Below are 21,159 nucleotides of genomic sequence, written 5' to 3' on the forward strand. Positions count from 1 at the left end.
CAAGTCGCACCAACTCAGAGAAGATGAAGAAGAAAGAAAGACAGAGAGAAAGACAGACTTGAGGAAGGAAGGGGAGGAGGAGAAAGGAGGAGAGCAGGGGAAGAAAGACAAGAGAAAAAGAGGCACAGACAGGTGTCCAGGCTGACTCTGGTACCTGGAATACCAGCTGCTACAGTTTAGAGTGTGCTCTCTCGGGCAGGCTGATCGCAGGAGCTTGTCTGTCTGTCTGTCTGTCTGCAGCTTCCTATGAGGCACACAGGTTGGGGTGGGGTATGTGGCTCCAGGCACATGGTTCACAGCCTGAGATTTGGCTCCCAGCCTCCAGGATGCGCCCCCTGGAGAGACTGTGGGAGGCGCCCGGCGCCCACTAGGCTGTTAAGGGCAGGGGTTTGGGGATAAGAGTCCCTGGCCTCATGGTCCAGAGAAGTCAGGTTTCAGGGTCCTGCTAAGCAAGGCGGGGCTGGGGAAGAAAAGGAGGCTGGATGCAAGGTCTCTGGGCAAACCCTAGGACCACCCCCAAAGCCAAGATCATGGGGACACAAAGAGCACCCCACTCCATGAAAAATCTGGGGTGGCCACTCATTCAGACACCCCACGCCCCTCCCCTTGTCCATGTGTGCCCACACTCCCCATCACCCTTGGAGCCTCTTGAGAGCTCTGGGCTGGGTGGAAAGAAATTCCTCATGCTCCTGGAAGGGTACCTGGGCAGGTAAGCCCCACCCCCACCCCAATGACCACACCCTGCCAATGCCAAGACCAGAACCCCTGTCCCGAAGGGACACTGCAGCATGTCCAGACAAGCCCTGTCATTCGGGTTGATGGAGGGTGGAGGGCGAGGCAAGGTATCAGGGCAGCAAGATGACCAGGTGATGGTGGGCAGGAGAGACCAGCTCACACTCACCCTGAAGTAGGTAGCTGTGGGGGAGGGGGGTCTGGTCTGAGCAGCTCCTCCCCCATCCTTCGAGGGGAAGGCGTCTGTCCAAACACATCCAAGTTGTCCGCAGGCCCCGCAGGGCCCGGCGGAGGGGAAGGGTAGCCCGTGGCCAGAGTGGTGAAGCCCACTGCAGGCCGGTAGCTGGGACTCCCGCTGCGGCTGCTCTGGGATGGGGAGCCCGTGGATGGTGTGGACTTGCGAGAGAAGCTGACTGCGGCCGGTGGCTGGAGGGTGATCTCTGACATCTCGGCCTGCTGCAGGAGGCTGGGGCGAGGCCGGGCCCTGGCGGCAAGCTCAGGGGAGCCAGTGCGGGAGCTGAGGGGGCTTTGGGTCAGAGGCGAGAGCCGGGACGGCTGTAGCACCACTTGATGTAAACTGGGCTCGGCGCGCCTGGCCTGCCGGGGGCTGGGCCGGGGCCGGGTCTGTGGCTCATACCACCTGGTGTCCAGGCCAAACGTGCTGGGTCCGCCGTGCCCCCCCGGCTCGGCAGGCTCAGGGTAAGGCAACACGGGTATGCCCATACCTTGGCTGGTATGTCTTAGCTGCCCTTGGCTCACCAGAGGTTGCATAGGTCTGTCCTGCCACTTGGCGGTGGTGGGCACTGGGACAGGGCCTCTGCCCGGTGGCTTGCCTACCCAACCCTTTGGCGCCTCCAGAGACAGAATGCCCGGGTAGGCCGCGGGCACCTGGAGGGAGCTGGGGGGCAGTCCTCGGGGGAGACAGGCCTTGGGCTGCAGACTCTCGGCTACATCACAGGGGTGCAGCTGGTGGGGGAACATCATGGCCGGGGTTTCCAGTCCCCCAAAGGGGAATTCTGGCCGGCCCCAGGGCTCAGGCGAGCGGCCGCCTGTAGGTGTCTGAGTCAAGGGCAGCGTGCTGTTGGAAGCGTTCTCTCCGTTTTCCTCAGGGATGGTGGGGTGGCCAAAAGGCCCCTCGGTGTGCAGGGGTGGAGAGGACATGACAGAGCTCAGGGGGCTGCCCACTTCTGGCATGTAGAAGGGTGGCGGCTCCACCTCCCCAGGGCTGCTGCTGCTGAGGTACCCATAATACTGGCCGTGGTGGAAGGGCCGGGGGGCAGGGGGCCTGGCTTGGCCTGTAGCCTGGAGCCGACCTTCCAGGCCACCGGGGCCCTCCAGCCCCCGGGGCTGGAACCGAGGGCTGTATGCTGGTGGTGGCAGGTAGGACTCCTGGCTGGATGACAGAGGGGTCAGCTGGGACTTCAGGGCAGTCACGGATGTGGGCACGAGAGGGTCGTCATTCTCCTCGTCGGACTGGCGGAACTCAGGGTACATGTCTGTCTCCTCCGCAAAGGGAAAGCCCTCGATGCGCCTGCCCTTGACCGAGGGCTCCACCTCGGAGGGACCCATCACAAAGCGGCCATCCGGGCCTCTGCTGATAAGCTCGATGGGCGTTGTGGCCTCGGCCTCAGCCTCGGCCTTGGCCACACTGTACTTCTTGCTGCTGATGGCTCTCTTGGTCTTCTTGTACAATGACAGCTCCTTCTCCCGGGTGGGACTCAGCATCCTCTTGGCTGCTGGCTGACCCTGGTCATCAGAGGACTCCGATGGGGCCCGGAGCGTCCGGATGCTCTCTGGGCTCACCTTGCCAGAGGACAAGCTGTGGGAACAGGAAAGAGAGCAAGAGGGATGAGGCAGGAGAAACACTGGTCCATTCTCTTTGTTCTCTTAAAGACAGGGACCACAAACACCTGAGAAGATAAGATAAGAAGATAAGGAAAAGGCCTGCAGGGGGGCTGCATATTTTAGCATGAAACTCTCTGGCCAACTCTCGATTGTCTAGATGTGTTTACTGAATAAACATCCACATTTCTACTTTTATTTTGCCCTGTCCCTATCATTTGCCATGCTCTATCCAGTCATACCTGCAACTTCATTCCCAGGCAGCTCACAAAAAGCAAGTTCATTTTCATTAAACTTATGCAAAACATATTAAGAAAGCAAATCTGTTAGGATGACCAAAAAAATCACAGAAATGCATTCCAAAGCTAAAGAGAAATGGATTATCCATGAATTTGAATCCCTCTGCAAAAGACGGTGTGGACAACTTAAAATTACTACTCAGATCAGCTAACAGTAAACAGCTTAGAAACGCTGTCATGGGGCTGAGCAAGGCAAACCATCTACCTGTCTCCATACTCTACCCTCCACCCACGCACCACAAACAGCCATGTCATAGTTCTGCTGGGCACTTACGGAGACTCCAGACTCTTCCTGCAGTGAGTGATGGAGAGTGGAGGATCTGGAAGGAAAGAAGAGAGAGAGCCTACTGAGGCCCGAGACAACGAAACACAACCCAGCTGAAACAGGGCCCAAAGGAGAGCCACGGAGGGAAGCGGCTCCTTCCAATGTCTGGCATCTTTAGATCAAGTTCAGAGTCCTGTGCTCACCAGCAGGCCCTGCCTTCACTCTAGTTCTGGTCTATCAATCTCCCCACCATCCCTGCTTCCTTTCTCCCTCTTTCAAATCAAGTCCCACTGGCAGCTATACCCACAGGATTTTGGCTTCTTCCTTTTGAAGAGGGACCATGCTAAAAATGGGCCATCCCTCCTAACGGGGAGCTTTTGAAACTGGGCCAGGTAGAGCAGGGGGTGGGGGGTGACACCCACCTTTTTTGCGCTTGAGCTTACGCTTGCGCTGCTTGTTGACAAAGCAGGCAGCCAGGGTGCTGAACAGGATGGCAGCTGCCAAGAAGCAGATGGTAGCTACAATTCCAGCCAACACAGGCCGAGCTAACCCGTCATCAGTCAGGTCCGGCTGTGGGAAGATGTCTGCCGGGAGGGGCGGGGAGCATGTATGAGTCCCTTTCTCCCCCAAAGACCCCCACCTACCCTGACATCCATCCCCCAGGTAGCATCCATCCCTGCCTCGGTAGCACAACGATTTAAGGCTCAGGCTCGATCCATGCTCAACTCTAGCAATGAAGAGGTTTATGTGGCAGGGGAGGAAGAAGAAGGGATAGTTTATAGAGGGCGAGTGGTTCCCACATAGCTAGTAAAGAAGAAAGAGCATCTATAGCTTACCTTTATGGGGATAATAATTTCAATAATAATCTAGACTCGTCTAGTGCTTTTTAAAAAGTTCTTTCATCCATATTATCAGATATTCTCACATTAACCCCATGAAGTAGACAGAGCACACATTATTGCTCTCATTCTCTAAATGAGAAATCTGGGATTTGCCGAGTTTGAGCGACTTGTTTACATAGATACTATGTATCAGTGCCGCAACTACACACAGTTATTCTGACTTCCAGTTTGGTGTTCTCTGCCTTCCACCCTGCCAGCTTCACAAAATGAGCGTAGATGTGATAACACCTGGGAGAGGGCTTCTTACTGCACAATTCAGATCCATTTCTAACTCCTTACACTACAGGTGAGCAACTTCTACAGGGAAGATTAGCATGTCCCGGTCATCTCAGGTACAGAATGCTGGAGCCAGCAGAGACATGGTTAATGGGTCCAACTTCCTCATTCTGCAGTAAAGAACTGAGGCTCACTTTGTACCCAAATTCATCGAGATGATTAGTGACAGAGCCAGGACTGGACTCCAGTCCACTGTATTATACTACAAAGGATAGTTATATTAGTTGAGTGCCATCCTTTAGGTTCATCGAAGGAGAAATCTACATATTCTGATATATTTGGCCAGAATCCATTGCTATGTTGATAATAACAATGGACAAAAATAATCCAAATCACGCTGAGTGGCTGACTAGAAAAATGAATGCTACGGCCTTTGGAAATGGGGGCTTAATTTGGGGGAATGTTTAGGTTGCTGCATCCTCATTCACCCATGAGGAGTCTTCCAACTATGTATGTTTCCTCTTGGGATCCAGATACCAAGCCACTGAATACAGAACAGTTCACTGAGATGAGCCTGCAAAACCCTCAAGTCTTCTATCCTGGCCTTGCTACAAGCTCTGTTCCCCAGTCCTCCACCTCTCCAAGTCTCTTCCCTGGAGGGAAGCCAAGACAGAAGTATGCTGGTTTCTGCTGTCTAAAGGAGATGTGTGTGTATGTGTGTGTGTGTACATCCCTCCTATGTACACACAATACATACACACACATACATAATCATAATGTGTAATATATGAGACAGAAGTCATACTCCGCTCCCCCCAAATGCTCTCATGCCACTTCCATCCTTCCCTGCCCTCTGCCCAATCTGCCCACCCCAGCACTTGGCCAAGCTCCTTGCCAACTGGTCCCAGGGGTGTTTGTGTGAGCAGTGCCCATGGAAATGGTGTCATTGTTTTATCACTAAGCGAGCACCTCTTCCCATACCAAGTAACCACTCCACAGGGGGAGGGAGGGACATTGCTATGTTTCAGGAACTGTAACCAGAGAAAGATGTATAGAAATGAGACCAGGGCCAAAGGAAAATAGAGAAATTGATAAAATGCTAGGGAGTTGGCTTTACTGAGCCTGGAAAAAAAATCTAGGGTGAGGAAAGAGTTGAGGGAAACAACACCAGGCAGCAATTTTCTAAATAAAACCACCATAATTATACAGCAGCCTTACAATAGGCATTGAATAGATACTTGTTGACCTGTGTTCTCTTTGCTCCAACTCACCACCCCACCCCACTACAGATGATCTCACTGAAGGAAACAGATGTTAAAGCAAAATAACTTAAATCAAGTTCCTTTTGACTACTATACTAAGAAGATTAGCTGATTTTCTGTGGCTGTCTTATAGAAACTAGCATTAACACAGCTCTTGAGTTGAAGAAATCCTCTCCACCATGGAAGTAGAAGCATGGATCTGATGGGCTTAGGAAATGCTACAATTCACAGTTTCAATGGAGTGCTCCTTAGTTTCTGATTCGGCCTCTCTTCCCATGCTGGCTATTTCATAAAGGGAGTCCCCTGTGGCTCTGGGGCTTACGTCCCCCCAGCTTTAAGAGAACCCCCACCCCTGGAGTACCTGTGCTGGAGACGCCGGCGATGTTGCTGGGCTCGCTGACCAGATCCTGCATGACGGCCAAGACCCGGAACTCGTACCAGGTGTCCTACAGCCCCAGGGACAACACCCTGTCAGCCAAGGGACCTGAGGCAGCCACTGGCCCACCACTGGCCCAGCACTACTGACCCTGCAGTGATATCTCCTGAAACTAAGCACTGAAGGAGTGGATACTGGGAATGTTTAACAACCAGCTCTCAAGTGAAAAAAAAAAGTCCTGATTTGTAGCATTTGCCAATTGCCATGGTGCAAACACTCTGACCGTGGCTGAATTCAGTGAGGTCACTAATAGCAGAGTTGGGAAGAGATGCATACAGGGGCTTTCAGGAGCCACCACAAACCAATTCCAGCAACAATTGAGTATTCAAGGAAGGAAAACAGAAAGACAGATGAGATGATGAGGTTGTCTGTATCCATGAAATAAGCTATTTCCCCTCTCTGACTAGAGAGACATCAAAGTTTAAAGGGGGTCAGCTGGAATAAAAATAATGTGTTCTCTAGGGCTCTGAATTGTTAATGGGTGAAGCTAGAAGACAGTCCTTCTGGGAAATCCTATGCCCATCCCAGCTAGGCTCCTAATAAGGAGCTGAGGTCAGTGTCTGATTACATGTGCTAGGTTCTGGCCCTGCCCTATCCTTCCCTAGCTCATGTCAGCGATTAGAGAAACCCCTCAAGGCGGTATAGCTCCACACTACCACAGAGATGGTCCTGAATCTGTGAGACCTCAGTCTTCATGATCTGAGGATTCCAAACCTTGGTAGCAGAGCTGGGAGAATACAGGAACAGTGATGTGGTACAGTATGTGGCCAGACCTCATTCACCCAAGTTGGGTCACATTCGAAGCTTCCAGTGACTCTAGAAAGAGTCCGGTCACTTCCAGAATATGGGAAGAAGAAGCAAGGGAAAGCTAGGTCCTCACTTGGGACAGATCCTTGGCAAAGAATTCTCCATCGGTGCCTGGGATTGCATCATCTAACATCTCCCAGCGTTCTCCGACACGAAACTCCATGACGTAGCGGTCAATGGGAAAGCTGTGATTGGCAGGTGGGAGCCAAGACAGGAGTACACCCTGCTGGGTCCGATTGGCTGTGAGGCACCGTGGTGGAGTAACCAGCACCAGGGGTTCTGGAGTAGTGATGGGGAATGCTGCAGTGGCAGGAGAGACAGAGGGAGACAACACAGGAGTGCTGAAGTCACTGCATCCTCATCTTCCCTGTGCTATCTGCTGGCTCAACATGTGTCTCTGGGACCATCATAACCCCAAAATGACAGTCCCATGCCCACATGCCAGTGTATGCCTCATTTCAGGGGCAAGAGTGTCAGAGAAAAGAGCTCTTTTGACCCAAAGGAAAGAGGCAGAGTAAGTCGGCCCAAAGCTTCATGCTTCTGTTTTCAGAGTACTTCTAAAATTCCTCTACGAGGGAATCAAGTTTCTCAAAAGGAAAAAAGGAACTACAGGGAAGAAGGAAGAATTAAACGTAATTATCTTTTTAATAAGATAGTATCTTTAAAAAATATATAAAACATATATTTTATTCCCTTCCAAGGAAGTAGGAATATCTTCCCCCACACAGTTCACTCTTTCAATTCCCTTCTTGGCCCAGGTGGAAAATCAAGGCCCAGCAAGGGGCACTTTCAAGCAAGGTAAGCACTCTGTCACCGCTGCCCACCTTGGTGGCAGTAAACCAGGCTGGAGTGGTGCCACCTGTTCCCAGAAGCCCTCTCTGGCCCCAGAAAAGACAACGAACAAAACTACAGCCAGGAAGAAAAAAAGTGAGCCGCTAGGTCCAGGAAGGAAGAGTTGGCCACACTCCCACCACCGAATAAGGCTGGGACCAGAGGAGAGGACCAGCAGGAGAACAGGAGGAGGAAGGATTCCTAGTCTCCCTTGTGAAACCACAGGAAGATGCAAACATGTAGCCTGACCAGGAAGGCCAAATTCGAAGCCTCTCCCTTTCATCTAAGGGTGCAAAAGGAATCTGGCCAAATGTGCTCCAATGTGGGATGAGGAACTCTGATCCAGACAAACCCCACAGAATGATGTGACAAATCCTTATTGAGAGATCAAATGACAGGACTGTCTAAAGCACTTAGCAAGGTGCCTGGCATACAGTAAGCTCTAAAGGTTAGCTACCAGGACCATCACTGCCATCACCATTTTTATCGACCCCAGGTCCTCTGGGAAATACCCTCGAGACATCCCGAGCCCTCACCTAAAGTGTTCACAGTGACCACCTCACTGAAGGTGCTCGTTCCCAGCTTATTCTGGGCCAGGACACTGAACTGGTATGCTGTCTCAGGCTCCAGGGCATCCACTAGCAACCAGCTGGGTCCTGGTGGCACTGGCAAAGACAGCCAGTCATGGGGTCCAAACTGTGCCCGCTTCATCCTGGCCAAGAGAAATAGAAAGGATCGGGGACAAGGGAGTGGGGTGGGTTACACTGGAAACACAAGAGTGCATGCAAGGTCCTCAAGGAAGTGGCAGTTGGTACACCTGGCTTTCCCAGGTTCAAGGACAGAAAGAGGTAATGACCAAGGTGGGACGCCCTTCTCAATAATTTCAGGTCACCAGCCACCGCTGATACCCGCTCTTCTAAAAGGGACACTTTGGTGTAAGTCATGCTCAAAATACCGGTCAAACTGCCAACTGCGTTTTGGGAAAATCTCACCCTGGTCACAACCCTGAGAGCAACTGTGCCATGGGAGAGTAAGGACACTGAAAAAAAGGCAGGTACCACAGTATGAAAGAGAAGAGCAACTTGGCAACAGCATGACTAAAGAAAGAACTCTGGTGACCAAGGCCACCCACCCTCCCAGGGACAGCCAAAAGTGGGACCTAGAATAACCCAAAGGGCTCACTCAGTCCAACCAGGTTTGAGTCATCTGAGGAGGTCTAGGGTACATGACAAAGAAGATCAGGAGTTTCTCCACAGTGGGGATCAGGATCCCTAAGGCATTAAGGTTCAGAAATCACAATAAAGGAGAAGGTCACACTGTTTGTGGAGAACACTGACACTTTTCTACGCAGCCCACAGCCCAACTAACTCCATCTGCAATGAAACCGGCCATCTGCAGTGCCCAACATCACCACTGGGAGGAGTTATTGTTCTGTGGATTGAGACTAGGCAGCCCTGATGCCCACCAAATTCCCCTCTAAGTCAAAGGCTCACTACTGTGTATACCCAGGAGCTGGAGCTGAGGCAGCGGAAAGCACAGCAAAAAGAAGCGAGCGCCAAATGTCTCAGTCGTAACATGGAGAGTTAGAAGCAGTCAGAAAGAACTGGAGGAAAGAAGACCTCCCAATCTTTGCACCCACTCTTCCCCTCCCAGGCACCAAAGCAGGTGAGCGAAGTGTGACAGAGCAATGCAAGCGAGCAGCAGCGTGGAGCAGAGCCGCCGGCAGCCAGGGAAACCCCAGTCTATGCCCAGACCTTCCACCTGGCGTCCCTAAAGGTGGCCTGACCATGCCAAACGCCCTGTCCTGGCTAAGCAGCCGCCCAGCAGTGCCATGGTCTTGCAGTGCTCACCGGCAGGGTTGTTAGGAGGCCCTGTCCCTGCCCCTATCTGCCTCCAGAAGACCAGAGATAAGGGGTGGGAGGGTATTCTGGTTGCAACTCAGAGTTCTCCAAGCTCATCATCTAGGTCCAGTTTGCCTCTTCAGAGTTAAAAATGCCTAGGATATTCAAAGTCTGGGAAATATCCACCAAATCACAGGAAAGAGAGCAGGCCCCCTCTCAACTTCCCTTGCTATTTAGAACTGCAACAAGAGTTCTCCCTGAATGACCAGGGGTTTCTCTCCAGGGTGTGAGGTTTCTTCCTCCAGAGGCCCTGGCTGAGGCTGGCGGGGAATACACACCCAGATGAGACAGGTCTTAGGAGGAGGAAGTGAGGGGGCTCACTGTCCCTGCTCTGGGATGAACCCATGATGCAGGTGGCTGGTTCTTTGCTCAGGATAGGAATGTGGGGAGCAGGAAATCCTAAAGTGAGGGGAAGGGGGTCAACTGTGGTTTCTCTCTCCCCCTTTTCTATGCCTCCTTTCCTCAGCCCAATTCATGCAACTTTTAGATCTCTATCCTATGGTTTGGCAAAGATATCAAATCACTGCTTCTAGATAGATTTATAATAGAGATATAAACACAACAGAGACACATGGCCCCACAGAGAAAGTACAATGCTGAAGACCAGGCAAGGAAGTGTTCACCCCTTCACACTGGTTTCTGGAAACACTGGGGAAGGGACACAATACGAACTGGATTCTTTGCTTCCAGCTAGGCTGTTTCACAGTGCCCTTGAAGACTGGGAGTCTCTTCCAGACTCCAGAGGACAGAGGAAACTAAAAGAAGAATGAATCAAAGACACAAAAAGGGGGCAGTGAGATAAGCTGGAGAGAGAGCAGCAGAGGGTGGTGGACAACTCAGGCAACAGCCCAAATAGTCTTCCCAAACCTGGGCCAGGAACACAGGAGCGTCCAGAGTCCCTTAGACATACCCATCCCCCAAAAGAATTGAGTCATTGTGTCTACACACCTCATCATCTGGAGGTCTGGTAAAGAACCAAATCATTCCTGTAACCTCCACCCACCCCAGGGACTGACCGAAGTGGGGGTGGGGAGGGAGAAGCAGAGAGCAAAGCATGCGGGGCTGACTCACAGAGGTCCGTACCAAACTGAGAATGTCTGCTCGAATCCTCCATCATAGCCTGGCTCCCAGGACACGTTGGCAGTTGTCATGGAGACCTGGACCCGGACACTGCCCGGGGCATGGGGGCTGGTGCCTGGAGACCAAGTGGAGACCTCTAAGACTAAAGAGAACTGAGCCAATTGAGCTGGGCACCCATAACCTGCTGTGTCATAGCAAAAGGCAGTACCCCAGATGGAGTGACTGAGGATGGGGGGGGACACTGAGGAGCTGACACTCCGGCCTACCAGGTAGGAAGGCTGGAGAAGGAAACTCAGTCCACTTTAGTCTATCCAGTAGGAGAGGGTACGAGCACTAGGAATGTAAGCCGAGGGGAAACTGGAGCCCTCCATCACCCTAGGACAAAGTCCTGTGCTCACTTGCCAAGCACAGAAACACTCCCTTAAGATCACAGGCAAAGCCAAAAAATACTTCTCCTGTGAAGTTCTCCAGCCTTAAAAGACAGCCTTAACCACCCAAACAGTGACATGAGGGGCAGCACAGCAGTTAAGACTTCAACTTGGGTTTGAGGCCTGAGCCCACCACTATCGGCGATGTGGCACTGCGAAGGTGTTCAACCCCCACCAGCCTCGCTTTCAATGAATGTGCACTGGGGCAATAGCAGCTCCCGCCTCATAAGCTGTAGATGACAAGGCATCACTTGGTACAGGGCCTAAAACCGCTGGTAAATGCTCCCAAACTATTGGCTGTTGTTACAACTAGAGCTGTCTGTCCCCAGAGGAGCAGGTAAAATGGACACATGCCTCAGACAGATAAGTAGGAGAATGTTCAGCACCCCAGGAAATGTAAACACTAGTCACTCCTTCAGTGCCAGGCCCAGCCCGTGGATCTCAGCATCCAGGGCCTTCCAGCTTCCCCACTAGACCCTAGACTCAGAGCTCTGTGCAGTTGCTACTGGCCATGCAGGTGCCTAATTTCTGTGTCCCTCATGAACAAAAGACCTCCCCAGGACAGGCCCCATGTCACCTCCCTACAACGAGTCCACAGAGGGCTGGGGCTGCCCATGGTAGGCTCCTGGTTCAGAGTGGACTAACTTGGGAAAGACGTCCAGTCTCCAGCACCCAGACCACCACCCGCCTGCCCACTGCCCCATACCGATGACAGTCAGGTGGGTACTGGCAGTGATGCTGGTGACCACATTGGTGGCGATGCACTCCCACTCCCCGTGGTCCTCCTTACTCAGGGCTCGAAACTGGAGACTCCCGCTGGGCAGGGCGTTGTGCTTGCTTCTGCTGGGTTTCCCTACCTTGGCCAAACAAGGGGGCAAGGAGGGGGGCAGGAGTGGGTGGTAAGGGAGGAGCCAGGTCGGACAGGGGAGAAGAGAAGCCACCAACACCTCAGGGATCCGAGAAGAGGATGGAGAGGGCAGTGCCTGAGCATTCAGCCTGCACCTCTCAATGCCCTTCATCTAGAGCATCCATCTAGAAGTCACCCTGGCTCCTCAGCACCTGGCCTCTCAGAACAGAGCCACTATTGGGTCTTTACCCCCAGTCAGAGTCCTTCCCCCGCCAACCATGCTCCCTGGGAGCTCCAGGAACCAGAGGTACCTTTCTCCACGTGATGACAGGGAAGGGGTCCCCTGCGGCAGCGCAGGGTATGAGTAGCTCCCGGCCGGCCTCCTGCCTGTACTCCCAGCCTGGTAGCACCGTAAAATACGGGGGATCCTAGGGAAAGCACAGCAAGTCTGTAAAGGCAGTCACTTCAGGTGCCTGCCCACAAAGAGGCCACTCGTGGCCCTGGGCCTTACCTTCAGGACAAGTCGCGCAGGAGCAGACTGACCCATGGTCCCCAAAGTGTTGTAAGGCACACAGGTATAAGTGCCAAGAGCCTCCTCTGTGGCCTCCTCAATTCGAATGGAGCCATCCTCCATCAAGGTCCAGCCTAGATTCTGCCAGAGTGAGCAGGGAGCCACGGTCAGGGGGTGGACCCTCAGTCCCAGCCCCGCCAGGCCAGACCTGGGCTGGGTCAGCTCCACCAGCCAACCTGTAGGCAGACCTAGACATAGCACCAGCTACCATGGGGACAGGGTTGCCAGACCACAGAACCCATGGGAAACAACTCTTTGCTTTCCCAGAGTTTTTGGTGGGGAGTGGAGAGGTCCTGGCGGGGAACCAGACCCCAAAGACAGTATCTTAGTGTCGGGTGAGTATGTCTTATTGGGACCAGCATGTGACTCTCTAGCACCTTCTCGACCTGCAGGGGGCGGCCATCCTTGTTCCACTTGACCACAGTGGCCGGCGGCTCTGCGTCCACAGGGCAGCGGATATAGCCATGAATTCCCACGGGCACGTAGATTATGGGGGGCATGTTGAGGACACGGGCTGGGTCTGCAGAGGGGTAGCATAGGGTAGGAGAGAAGAAAGACACAAGAGAAGTCAAGAAGGGAGGAATCCAGGCAGGGATTCCTGACACCCCAAAGCACAGCCTTTCACACCCTCTGCCCATTCAGCAAACCCTATGTGTCCTCAGTGCTCAACACGGGCTAGTGCTGGGCCAACCGAGGGAAACAAGGTAGGCAAACCCTGGCTCTCGGGCTACAGAACAGAGGCCACAATGGGCTGCCCTAGGGCAGGCTATAGCGTTCTTTCGCCAGTCCAGCCCACAGTATTCTTAAGCAATTCTGTTTTGGATGCTCGTAGTGCTGGCCCGCCCCAGTCTGCAGCACTCCTCAAATGCTTCTACTCACTACAAATATTACTGCTGAGCGGGGCGCTCATGTCCATTTCCCCAGCCCCTAAACTCTGGAACTCAGAGTCAACATTTGAATGCACCCTCCCCCACCTGCTCCTCATCCTAAGTCTTTATCACCAAGCAGCTCCTCTCTCTCCACATCCTAAACCAAAAGATGAAAGGCAGTCCTATGCATACAGGCAGAGGCATAACCACAGGTGGTCCTTCTCTCTCCTCTCCATTCTGCTAGTTGCCCAGTCTCCCAAGCTCCAGTTTCCCATGTGTGTCATCCTTGTCCACAGAACAGTTGACAGGTTCCCAGGACAGTAGCAATTGCGGCATATCCCGTCATATGGGTGAGTCATCACATTTCAGTTCTTCCCAATTTCCCTGAGGGTTACCAACGAGAAAGATCCAGAACTTCCAGGGAGGCAGTGAGGATGAATGAGCTGGTATCTTTTAAGCATTTGGAGCTCTTCAGAGAACAGCATTACATAAATACCAGGCCGAGTTATATATTTAGACATAGCTTCCTACTTTTGTATGGTAGAGAGTTTTTTTTTTTTTTCCTCCAAGGTTTTCAAAGGGTTTATGAATGGGAAATACTCTGAACACTGCTTTTTAGCAGAAATAAAGATTCTTGTCTCACCCACCTGAAAATCTTACCCCCCGGATTCTCTTTGAAGGCAAGAAGGAGGTAAAAAAGGACAAGTGGGAGTGGGTGATGGTGCTGGGGAGAGACAGGGAAACCACATGCCCCGCTCGGAAGAAAATGGTCCATAGCTCCAAGGATGAGGCCTCATCCTGGTTAGATTCATCACTCTTCTGAAGGTCACCTCCTGTTGGTTCTTTCCCTCCTCCACTGCTACCTTCTTGCCCAGGTGATGTAAGCTAGTCAGGATGCTACTCCAAGTAAGGTCCTCCCTTCTCTTAGCCCCTTCACATCCAGCACAGCTTGGGGCACATGGTAGTTCACCGAGAAATAGCTTCTTGACTTGCTTTTTCCTACCGCACGTCTTGGTGGGACAGACCTGATGCCCTTGGTCACACGGCATTTCTTGGGCCTCACAGCTCTTAAAATCTTTCGACTCATAACGTAGCATTCTGAAACTCCTTGAAATTTACTGACAGAAGTGGAGAAATTATGCCTTTGCCCCCAGCAGTGAAATCATTGCACAAGGAAGAAAACAATGAGAACATAAGGTTAGGAGTTTGACAGGGCTGGAGGGTCCAGCCTGGCTCCACCACCAGTCCATTCAAACCACAGAGGCCCATTCAAGCAGTAGACTTTGCAAATACTCATCTCTGCAAAGATGAGCCCCACCTCCTGGGGCACCAATTGTTCATCTACCTGTCCCCAATTCAAATGCTCACTCCAGACTGTTGCACTTCTACCCTGCCACTCCATGCCCTTGGGGGTGAGCGATTCTCCTACAGCAGACCTCAAGTGATAGAGAGCTTGTCACCTACAGCAAAATATGGGGCCTTTGTTGCCTGAGTGACAGCATCATCAGCAAATCAAAAGGAAGAAATTAATCCTCATCACTCATCCTTCTCTCTCTCACAAAGATCAGCTTGCCAGGGGTGGAGAAACAAAGACTACGCTGAAGTACTAGAGATGAGCAAACTGAATTATTGTGCTCACACAAAAGCCCTCCATTGTTCTGGCATGAGGAGCGGCTCATTCATTTGGATCTCTGGCAGTCCCAGAGAAGCACAAGGAGGAAGCCAAGAGGAGGCCAGGTGTTGGTGGAACTGAATCAAGTCACCTCAGAAGAGGGTTCTCTCCCCTCACCCCACATATCCATCCAAGGTAGGAGAAGGCAGAGAGCTGACAGGAAATCTAACCCTACACAGGTTTGAGCTACACTTTCTCAGACACCTGAGACAAAAGCACCAGAGAGCATCTCATTTGAGGTACAGACAGAGGTGCTGGCTAGCATTCAATGCAAGCACAAAATGTTCAGAAGGTCTATCGATCCTTGAATCCTACCTAAGCCTGGCTGATGGAATGAGTTAGCTAGCACATGCAGTGATGCTTAGTCCACAGAATACAAGGGCTAGTTTCACTTTGATTGCCCAGCCCAGATATTGGCCTCTTCTTGGGCTGTCCTTTCTTTCTGCTCAGCCATTCCCCCATTCTCATTCCATTGAAAGACTTCTGGTGTCTACTGCCCTCCAGCCTCCAGTCTGGCTAATTGTATAGAACATAAAGGATTGAGGACTTTTTGGACTTTACAAAATGATTTCCGTGGGAGCCATGACAGTAATGTCGGCTTGCACATAATAGGGACACCCTTAGGGTGTGACCAGAACACCCAGAACCACAGAAACATCAACCATGACTGCCCTAGATAAGCCCCCCATCTGCAGGAGCCAATAAGCATAAGGATCCCACCTTGCCAGGTCCATATAAGCTAAGCACCTTAGACAGATGATGCTCAAGCCTAACCCAAGAGTATTACGGACAGGTGTGCTAGAGCCAAAGACTCTGACATGCTCATCACAGCTCAGGAACTACACAGAGCTCTCTGTGCCGCCAGTCAACAGAGCTCGCTTTGGAGACTCTAAGAACTTTCATCTCTTTGCTCTGTTGCATAAGACTCTGTACTTCCCTTCTCTGTGTATTGTGTGTTAACCAGCATGGGTACCTGATTGGTTTATCTGAGAAGGTTCCACTCAATAAACCTAGCATCATGGAAAGATACAAACGCATTCGAGGGTGTTACTTTGGTAGCCTCTTGCCCTGCTTGTAACGATAATGTGGCCTGAACCTTCTGGAACCCCCACCATCCAGGGCTCTCCCTCACCCCTACTCACACTGCACAGTCAGGTAGGCAGAGGCCGAGGGGGAACGCCCTAGACTGTTGCTAGGGACGCAGGTGTACTTCCCCGCATCTTCAGGCTTCACCCGAAAGATGATCAGGGTCCCGTCAATCAAGATCCGAACTCTCAGCTTCAGGTCACTTTGAAGAGACAGGAGACGAGGAGACACAAAGAGCAGGGAGGCAGGGGGCAGGGGGGAGGTGGCAGGTGAGAGAAGAGGAACTTCCAGGAAATACCAGAGCAAGGTAGCAATGAGTTCCCTCACCCCCACGCCTGAGGGAGGAGACCAAATGTGTCCTCACATTCCCAGGGACCCTCTCAAGGCCCATGCAGACACTGACCCTCACATGTGGCACATGTGGACCAACCACCCACTCTCTAAGTTCTCAGAGCCCAAGGGCAGCCTGCTCAGAGGTCTTGTCTCTGGGGACCTGGCCTGGGCCCATGCTGAGGGCTTAGGGCAGGGCGCTCACTTTTGAAAGTAGACGTTCTCATCCTGCCAATACCAGGTGTAAGTGAGGTTGCCAGGATACGCCTCCGCCCGGCAGGTAAGCAGAGCATCTTGGGATATGTTGACAGTGATGTTCTCAGGAGGGGACACTATGAAAGGAGGCCCTGGGGACACAGGAAACAAACATGACCTCACCCGATGGGGCAGGGGAGAACAAGAGCACCAGGACCTCCCAGGTAGCTCTGAGACACCTCAAGAAAGGTGTCCTGAGCCCTGGGAGGGAGGGCGGGGGTAGCACTGGCCCAAGAGTTAGCAGCACAACCCAGGCAGTTGTCATGGAGACACTTCTAGCGGCTGCCAGTGCTTAAGTTCTTACTCTCCCTATAGATCCTAGAAATGCAGACTGTACTGGACATGGCCACAGTGTGCCCCACCCCCTCGAGCCAATTGCAGACACCTTCTTGGTACATACCTATACCCCATCCCCACACACAACCCCTCTATAAATTCTGGCTCCCCAAACCAGCCATCTAACCACACACACACACACACACACACACATGGTCCTTCTTGCCCATCCTTCCCTCCAGCAGAGCCCCGAGTAAGAGGCATGCTGGAGATTGAAAGGCCACTTTTTCAGTCCAGAGCGAGAAATAATCTTGCTTCTGGAGGAGTAAGAGACTTGTGCTGCTCACCAGGCAGAGGTTAGGAGGGCAGCTCAGGGGAGAGCAGAGTGAATAGGGTGTAAATTCCAGCAGTCCCTGGTGCTGACTTTCTAGACAGGCTGCAGCTGCCAAGTGGCTCTCTCCTGAGAGAGGCCAGTTCTCCTCCAAGCTACAGAGGGACCTCTGGCCCATGTGGCCACTCAGAACTCCAAGTCAGGAGACAGGAAGAGCATTGCCTTGGCAGCCCTGGCAGCCCGGACAGCTGCCACCAACCATCCCTCACCAGTTCCTCCAGCAGGCAGTAGATGAGAGGCAGAGCAGGTGGATAGGCTCAAAACAAAGAAGAGACCCTGCTGCCCGGACGCTGCCCTTTCTGGGGCACTCTGGGGCCCCAGATAGGACAGACTGGCATCTCCATGTGCTAACTGTGCTGACTCCAGCTCTGCCAAATGTCTGAATGCCCTCAGTATTATTTAAATGTCTGAGGTTTGCATTGAATTCCTATCTTTATCTATTGATGCCATCACTACTGGAAGGAGCTCTAAGGGAGGTGGATGTATGGCAGGACACTACCTGGACAGACGCAGAAACCAGAAACTCACCCAGCATGGGGCCTTAGGCCACCTGTGTGATAGCCACAGCAGGCCGCCTTGAAAGCTCTAGTCATGTAGTACCAATATTTGGGAGGAGTCCTGCCCAGCTCGTAATGGGCTGCCCATGTCCACCCGCCCTCAGCCGTGTTGACTGTGTCCTGGGACAGGCTGGCCTGGAAGTCCCTGAAAGAAGCCCAGAGCACAAAGAGGCCAGAGAGATCACTCTTACCTTGGACAAGCAGGTGGGTGGTATGGACAGCCTCCCCCTGGATGCTGTATGCGCGACAGGTGTAGGCACCTCTGTCCTCCCGATTGACCGATGTTACTGTCAAACTCCCATCACTCACCTGGGGCCAAGGAGAGATGGAGCTCAGCACTCACCTTGGGCCCCACCAATGCCATCCTGAGGCGGAGGTGGCCTCAGGGCTGATGTACCTGGGGGATACAGAGGCAGGTGCCTCATTTTTCATCTCCCTTCGCCAACACACCTATAAGCCAGTCTGCCTGCTGTTTCCGTTTCCCCTCTGTGCCTTTGCACAGGGTGTCACTGGTCACATAAAGTGGGAGACTGCCTTGGAGAGGGAAAAACAAGCAAAGGAAGGGTGAGAGGAGCGCAGTGGTCCCAACGAAGAACCACACTTACCCTGTATTTCCCACTAGCAGCAAGGAGGGTCCCCTCCTTGAGCCAGGTGACAATGGGCTTGGGGTTCCCAAAAGCCGTGCAGGTCATGGTAATGCTGCCACCCTCCTTGGCCTCGATGTACTGAGGGGGTGTTTCTGTAAAGGTAGGGGGAGCTGCAAAGAAACCACAAAGGATTAGGGTAGGATTATCAAGCTGCTGCCCTGCACGCCTCACCAGCCCTCACCAGGTACCAAGCCCACGTGATCATGCATAACCCTCGTAGGCTCCTGCGAGGAAGGAAGGTGGAGACAGGTAAAATACTCTGCCCAAGAATCTTACATAGAGAGGGGAGACCTGGAATTCAAAGTCAGTCTGGCTGGGTTTAAATTCTAAACTCTTCCCATAGTACTTGGCTAATTCCAATAAACACATTTGTTGAGCATCAGTAGGAAGCATCTTAGTACTGAGCTCAGCACTAAGATGGGCAATAGACAAGACCGCTCTCCCCTGATCCTAACAGAGCCTATATTTGCCACCAGCTCCACAGACTGTTCCATCATCTTTCTGTCTTTCACCTCATGATTATCCATGATACCCATACTTCCTTAACCCAGCCTGGCCAGGCCCTCACATTTGGGACATTTGTGATCTGGCTCCATCTAGAATGCCTGACTTTATCCACAGAAGCCGGGCTGCTCCCTTCTTAACTCTTCGCTGATTGTGCCAGGTTGTCCCCTACACCACCGTCTGCATTGGAGTTTTGACTAAAATTCCATCCTGTTTGGATAATCAGCTTTCAAGAGACTCAGTCTTGTTTCTCTGAGCTTCTCATAGAAATAGGCTGGCTTCTCCTCCAAGGAATTCTAGCAGTTATCTGGTCAGTCTTGACCTTTTGGACTATCAGTTCTGTGTTCTTCTGAAGTGACAAGTGAGGGCCCCACTCTGAACACCAGCCTTGAGGGTCCACAACACTAGGCTGGGGCAGGCCATTTTGAGCTTATCTCAAGGTACCCAAAACTCAGGACCAAGTTCAAGTGCCAACCTGACACTTATTGTGTAACCCTGGGCAAGTTACTCAGACTCTCTAGGTTTTACCTAAATCCCCCATCCTCCAGAATTGACATGAGGAATAAATAAGGCGTGTAAGAAGGACCTTGTAAAATGTAAACAAGTAAAACATGGGTTATTTTGCCAGTGCTATCATCATCATCTCCCCATGAGCCTCTGAGGCATTAATGAGAAACTTTTAGAAGGGTCTATCCTCTCCAGACAGCCCTGCTCCCAAGAACTAGTCAGAGTGCTTTCGGATTTGATATCCATCCCCTGCTCCTCCGCCAGCCTCATCTATCACATTTTCCCCTTTATTGTGCTCTAACCACACTGCCTTCTTCGTATTCCATGGATGTGCCAAGAACACCCAACCTCAGGGCCTTTGCATTTGCCATCCTCTCTGCCTGGAAATCTAAATCCAGATCTCCTTCCTTCAGTTCATGCAAACCTTTGCTAAGATGCCATCTCTGTCTTACCTGATCAGCCAATATGAGATGGCACTTCTAGCCTTCTTATTACCTTAGATTGTTTTATTTTCTTTGAAGCATTTATCACTAATTCTCCTTGAGAGCAGAGATCTTTTCCACAAACCCCACAGTATGCCCAGCTTTTAGCATAGTTCCTGGCATGTAATAGAGCACTCAACAAACGTCTGTTGAATGGTTAAACAAACAAATGAATGAATGACTGAATGAAGGTGCATACATATACACACACCTATAGACCAACACGAATGCGAACAAATAAAACTCCTTAAGAGCATAAACATGACAAGACCACTTCCTTCAATAATCCCACGAGTCCATTGCTCAGTGTAGGCACACAGGGGCACTTGGAGAGTGAATACTGAATGAGTTAAGAAGCACACTTCGTCACACACAAAAACACACACAACAGACATCCTCAAGAGAGTCAATTTTCATCCAATGTCTAATATACCAAAAATAACAGTAAAAAACACCCAAAGGACTCTGGAATCCTAACTCCCAGGCCTCCCTTCCTGCACTGGAAAGTGCTCATCTCCAGCAGAGCCCCTCCTCGCCAAGCCTGCCCCTTGGAATACAGTTAATACAGCCACAGCCTCTATTACCTCTGGTGTCAAGCTTAAAAGAAAAGATAATAAATTAAATTACATCCTGAAGTGACAAATTAATTACTAATTACATAATTACTTTATTATTTAGGTGCTAATCAGGAAAGTACTTTGAACAATTTCGAGTTTTGGGGAAAATAATGGTTTGACTCTCGATTATTTACTGAATTAGGTGTTAGCTTGCCAGCTGCATTTCCAGGCTTAATTCTTTTTTTCACAAGTGCCCTATAATTAATAGTGCAGGTTAGAAATAGGCTGGCCTCTCCTCCAAGGAATTCACCAACCTAACGCAAGACTTGGCTTGGGCTTTGGGGGTATTTTCTATGTAATAAAGAAATAATTGGGTTTGTTTCCACCCAACTGATCTTCAGGAAAACACAGAAAGAGAATGAGACAATTTGTAATTCTAATTTTTCACTGGCCTTTCATTTTCCAAAGGTGATCCCTGTCAGAAAATGCCTGACATTAAACATTCTAGTTTGGAAGCAATGGAATATTGGTGCTCCAGACTCTTTCCTTCAATAATGGAAATTTATGCTGGAAAGAATCTCAGAATTTGGGATGAAGGGAAGGGGGA

The 21,159-nt window shown here is 51.5% G+C and overlaps 1 protein-coding gene across 15 annotated transcripts in view; it reads right to left on the reverse strand.

The window, feature by feature from the left end:
* IGSF9B (immunoglobulin superfamily member 9B) overlaps positions 1 to 21,159 on the reverse strand; it is a 58,422-nt gene that overhangs the window by 21,209 nt on the left and 16,054 nt on the right. For 7 of the 15 annotated variants that reach the window (XR_003043058.1, XR_003043059.1, XM_015597599.2 and 4 more), the window contains 15 exons: positions 18,461 to 18,612; positions 18,047 to 18,164; positions 16,582 to 16,723; positions 16,103 to 16,248; positions 12,797 to 12,939; positions 12,360 to 12,500; positions 12,160 to 12,276; positions 11,708 to 11,858; positions 10,565 to 10,688; positions 8,129 to 8,304; positions 6,835 to 7,061; positions 5,880 to 5,964; positions 3,561 to 3,722; positions 3,148 to 3,193; positions 902 to 2,551 (listed from right to left, as the gene is read on the reverse strand). Coding sequence is in view for 9 of the 15 variants with exons in the window: in XM_015597599.2 (XP_015453085.1) it covers positions 902 to 2,551; positions 3,148 to 3,193; positions 3,561 to 3,722; positions 5,880 to 5,964; positions 6,835 to 7,061; positions 8,129 to 8,304; positions 10,565 to 10,688; positions 11,708 to 11,858; positions 12,160 to 12,276; positions 12,360 to 12,500; positions 12,797 to 12,939; positions 16,103 to 16,248; positions 16,582 to 16,723; positions 18,047 to 18,164; positions 18,461 to 18,612 (3,580 nt within the window). In the remaining 6 variants the exon portion in view is untranslated. Of the gene's footprint in view, positions 1 to 154; positions 245 to 901; positions 2,552 to 3,147; positions 3,194 to 3,560; positions 3,723 to 5,879; positions 5,965 to 6,834; positions 7,062 to 8,128; positions 8,305 to 10,564; positions 10,689 to 11,707; positions 11,859 to 12,159; positions 12,277 to 12,359; positions 12,501 to 12,796; positions 12,940 to 16,102; positions 16,249 to 16,581; positions 16,724 to 18,046; positions 18,165 to 18,460; positions 18,613 to 21,159 lie in introns of all 15 variants that reach the window. The other 8 variants (XR_001517840.2, XR_003043055.1, XR_001517838.2 and 5 more) reach the window with 3 other exon arrangements.

Source organism: Pteropus alecto, unplaced genomic scaffold (assembly GCF_000325575.1).
Source record: "Pteropus alecto unplaced genomic scaffold, ASM32557v1 scaffold210, whole genome shotgun sequence".
In the NCBI taxonomy this organism is placed as follows: Eukaryota; Metazoa; Chordata; class Mammalia; order Chiroptera; family Pteropodidae; genus Pteropus; species Pteropus alecto.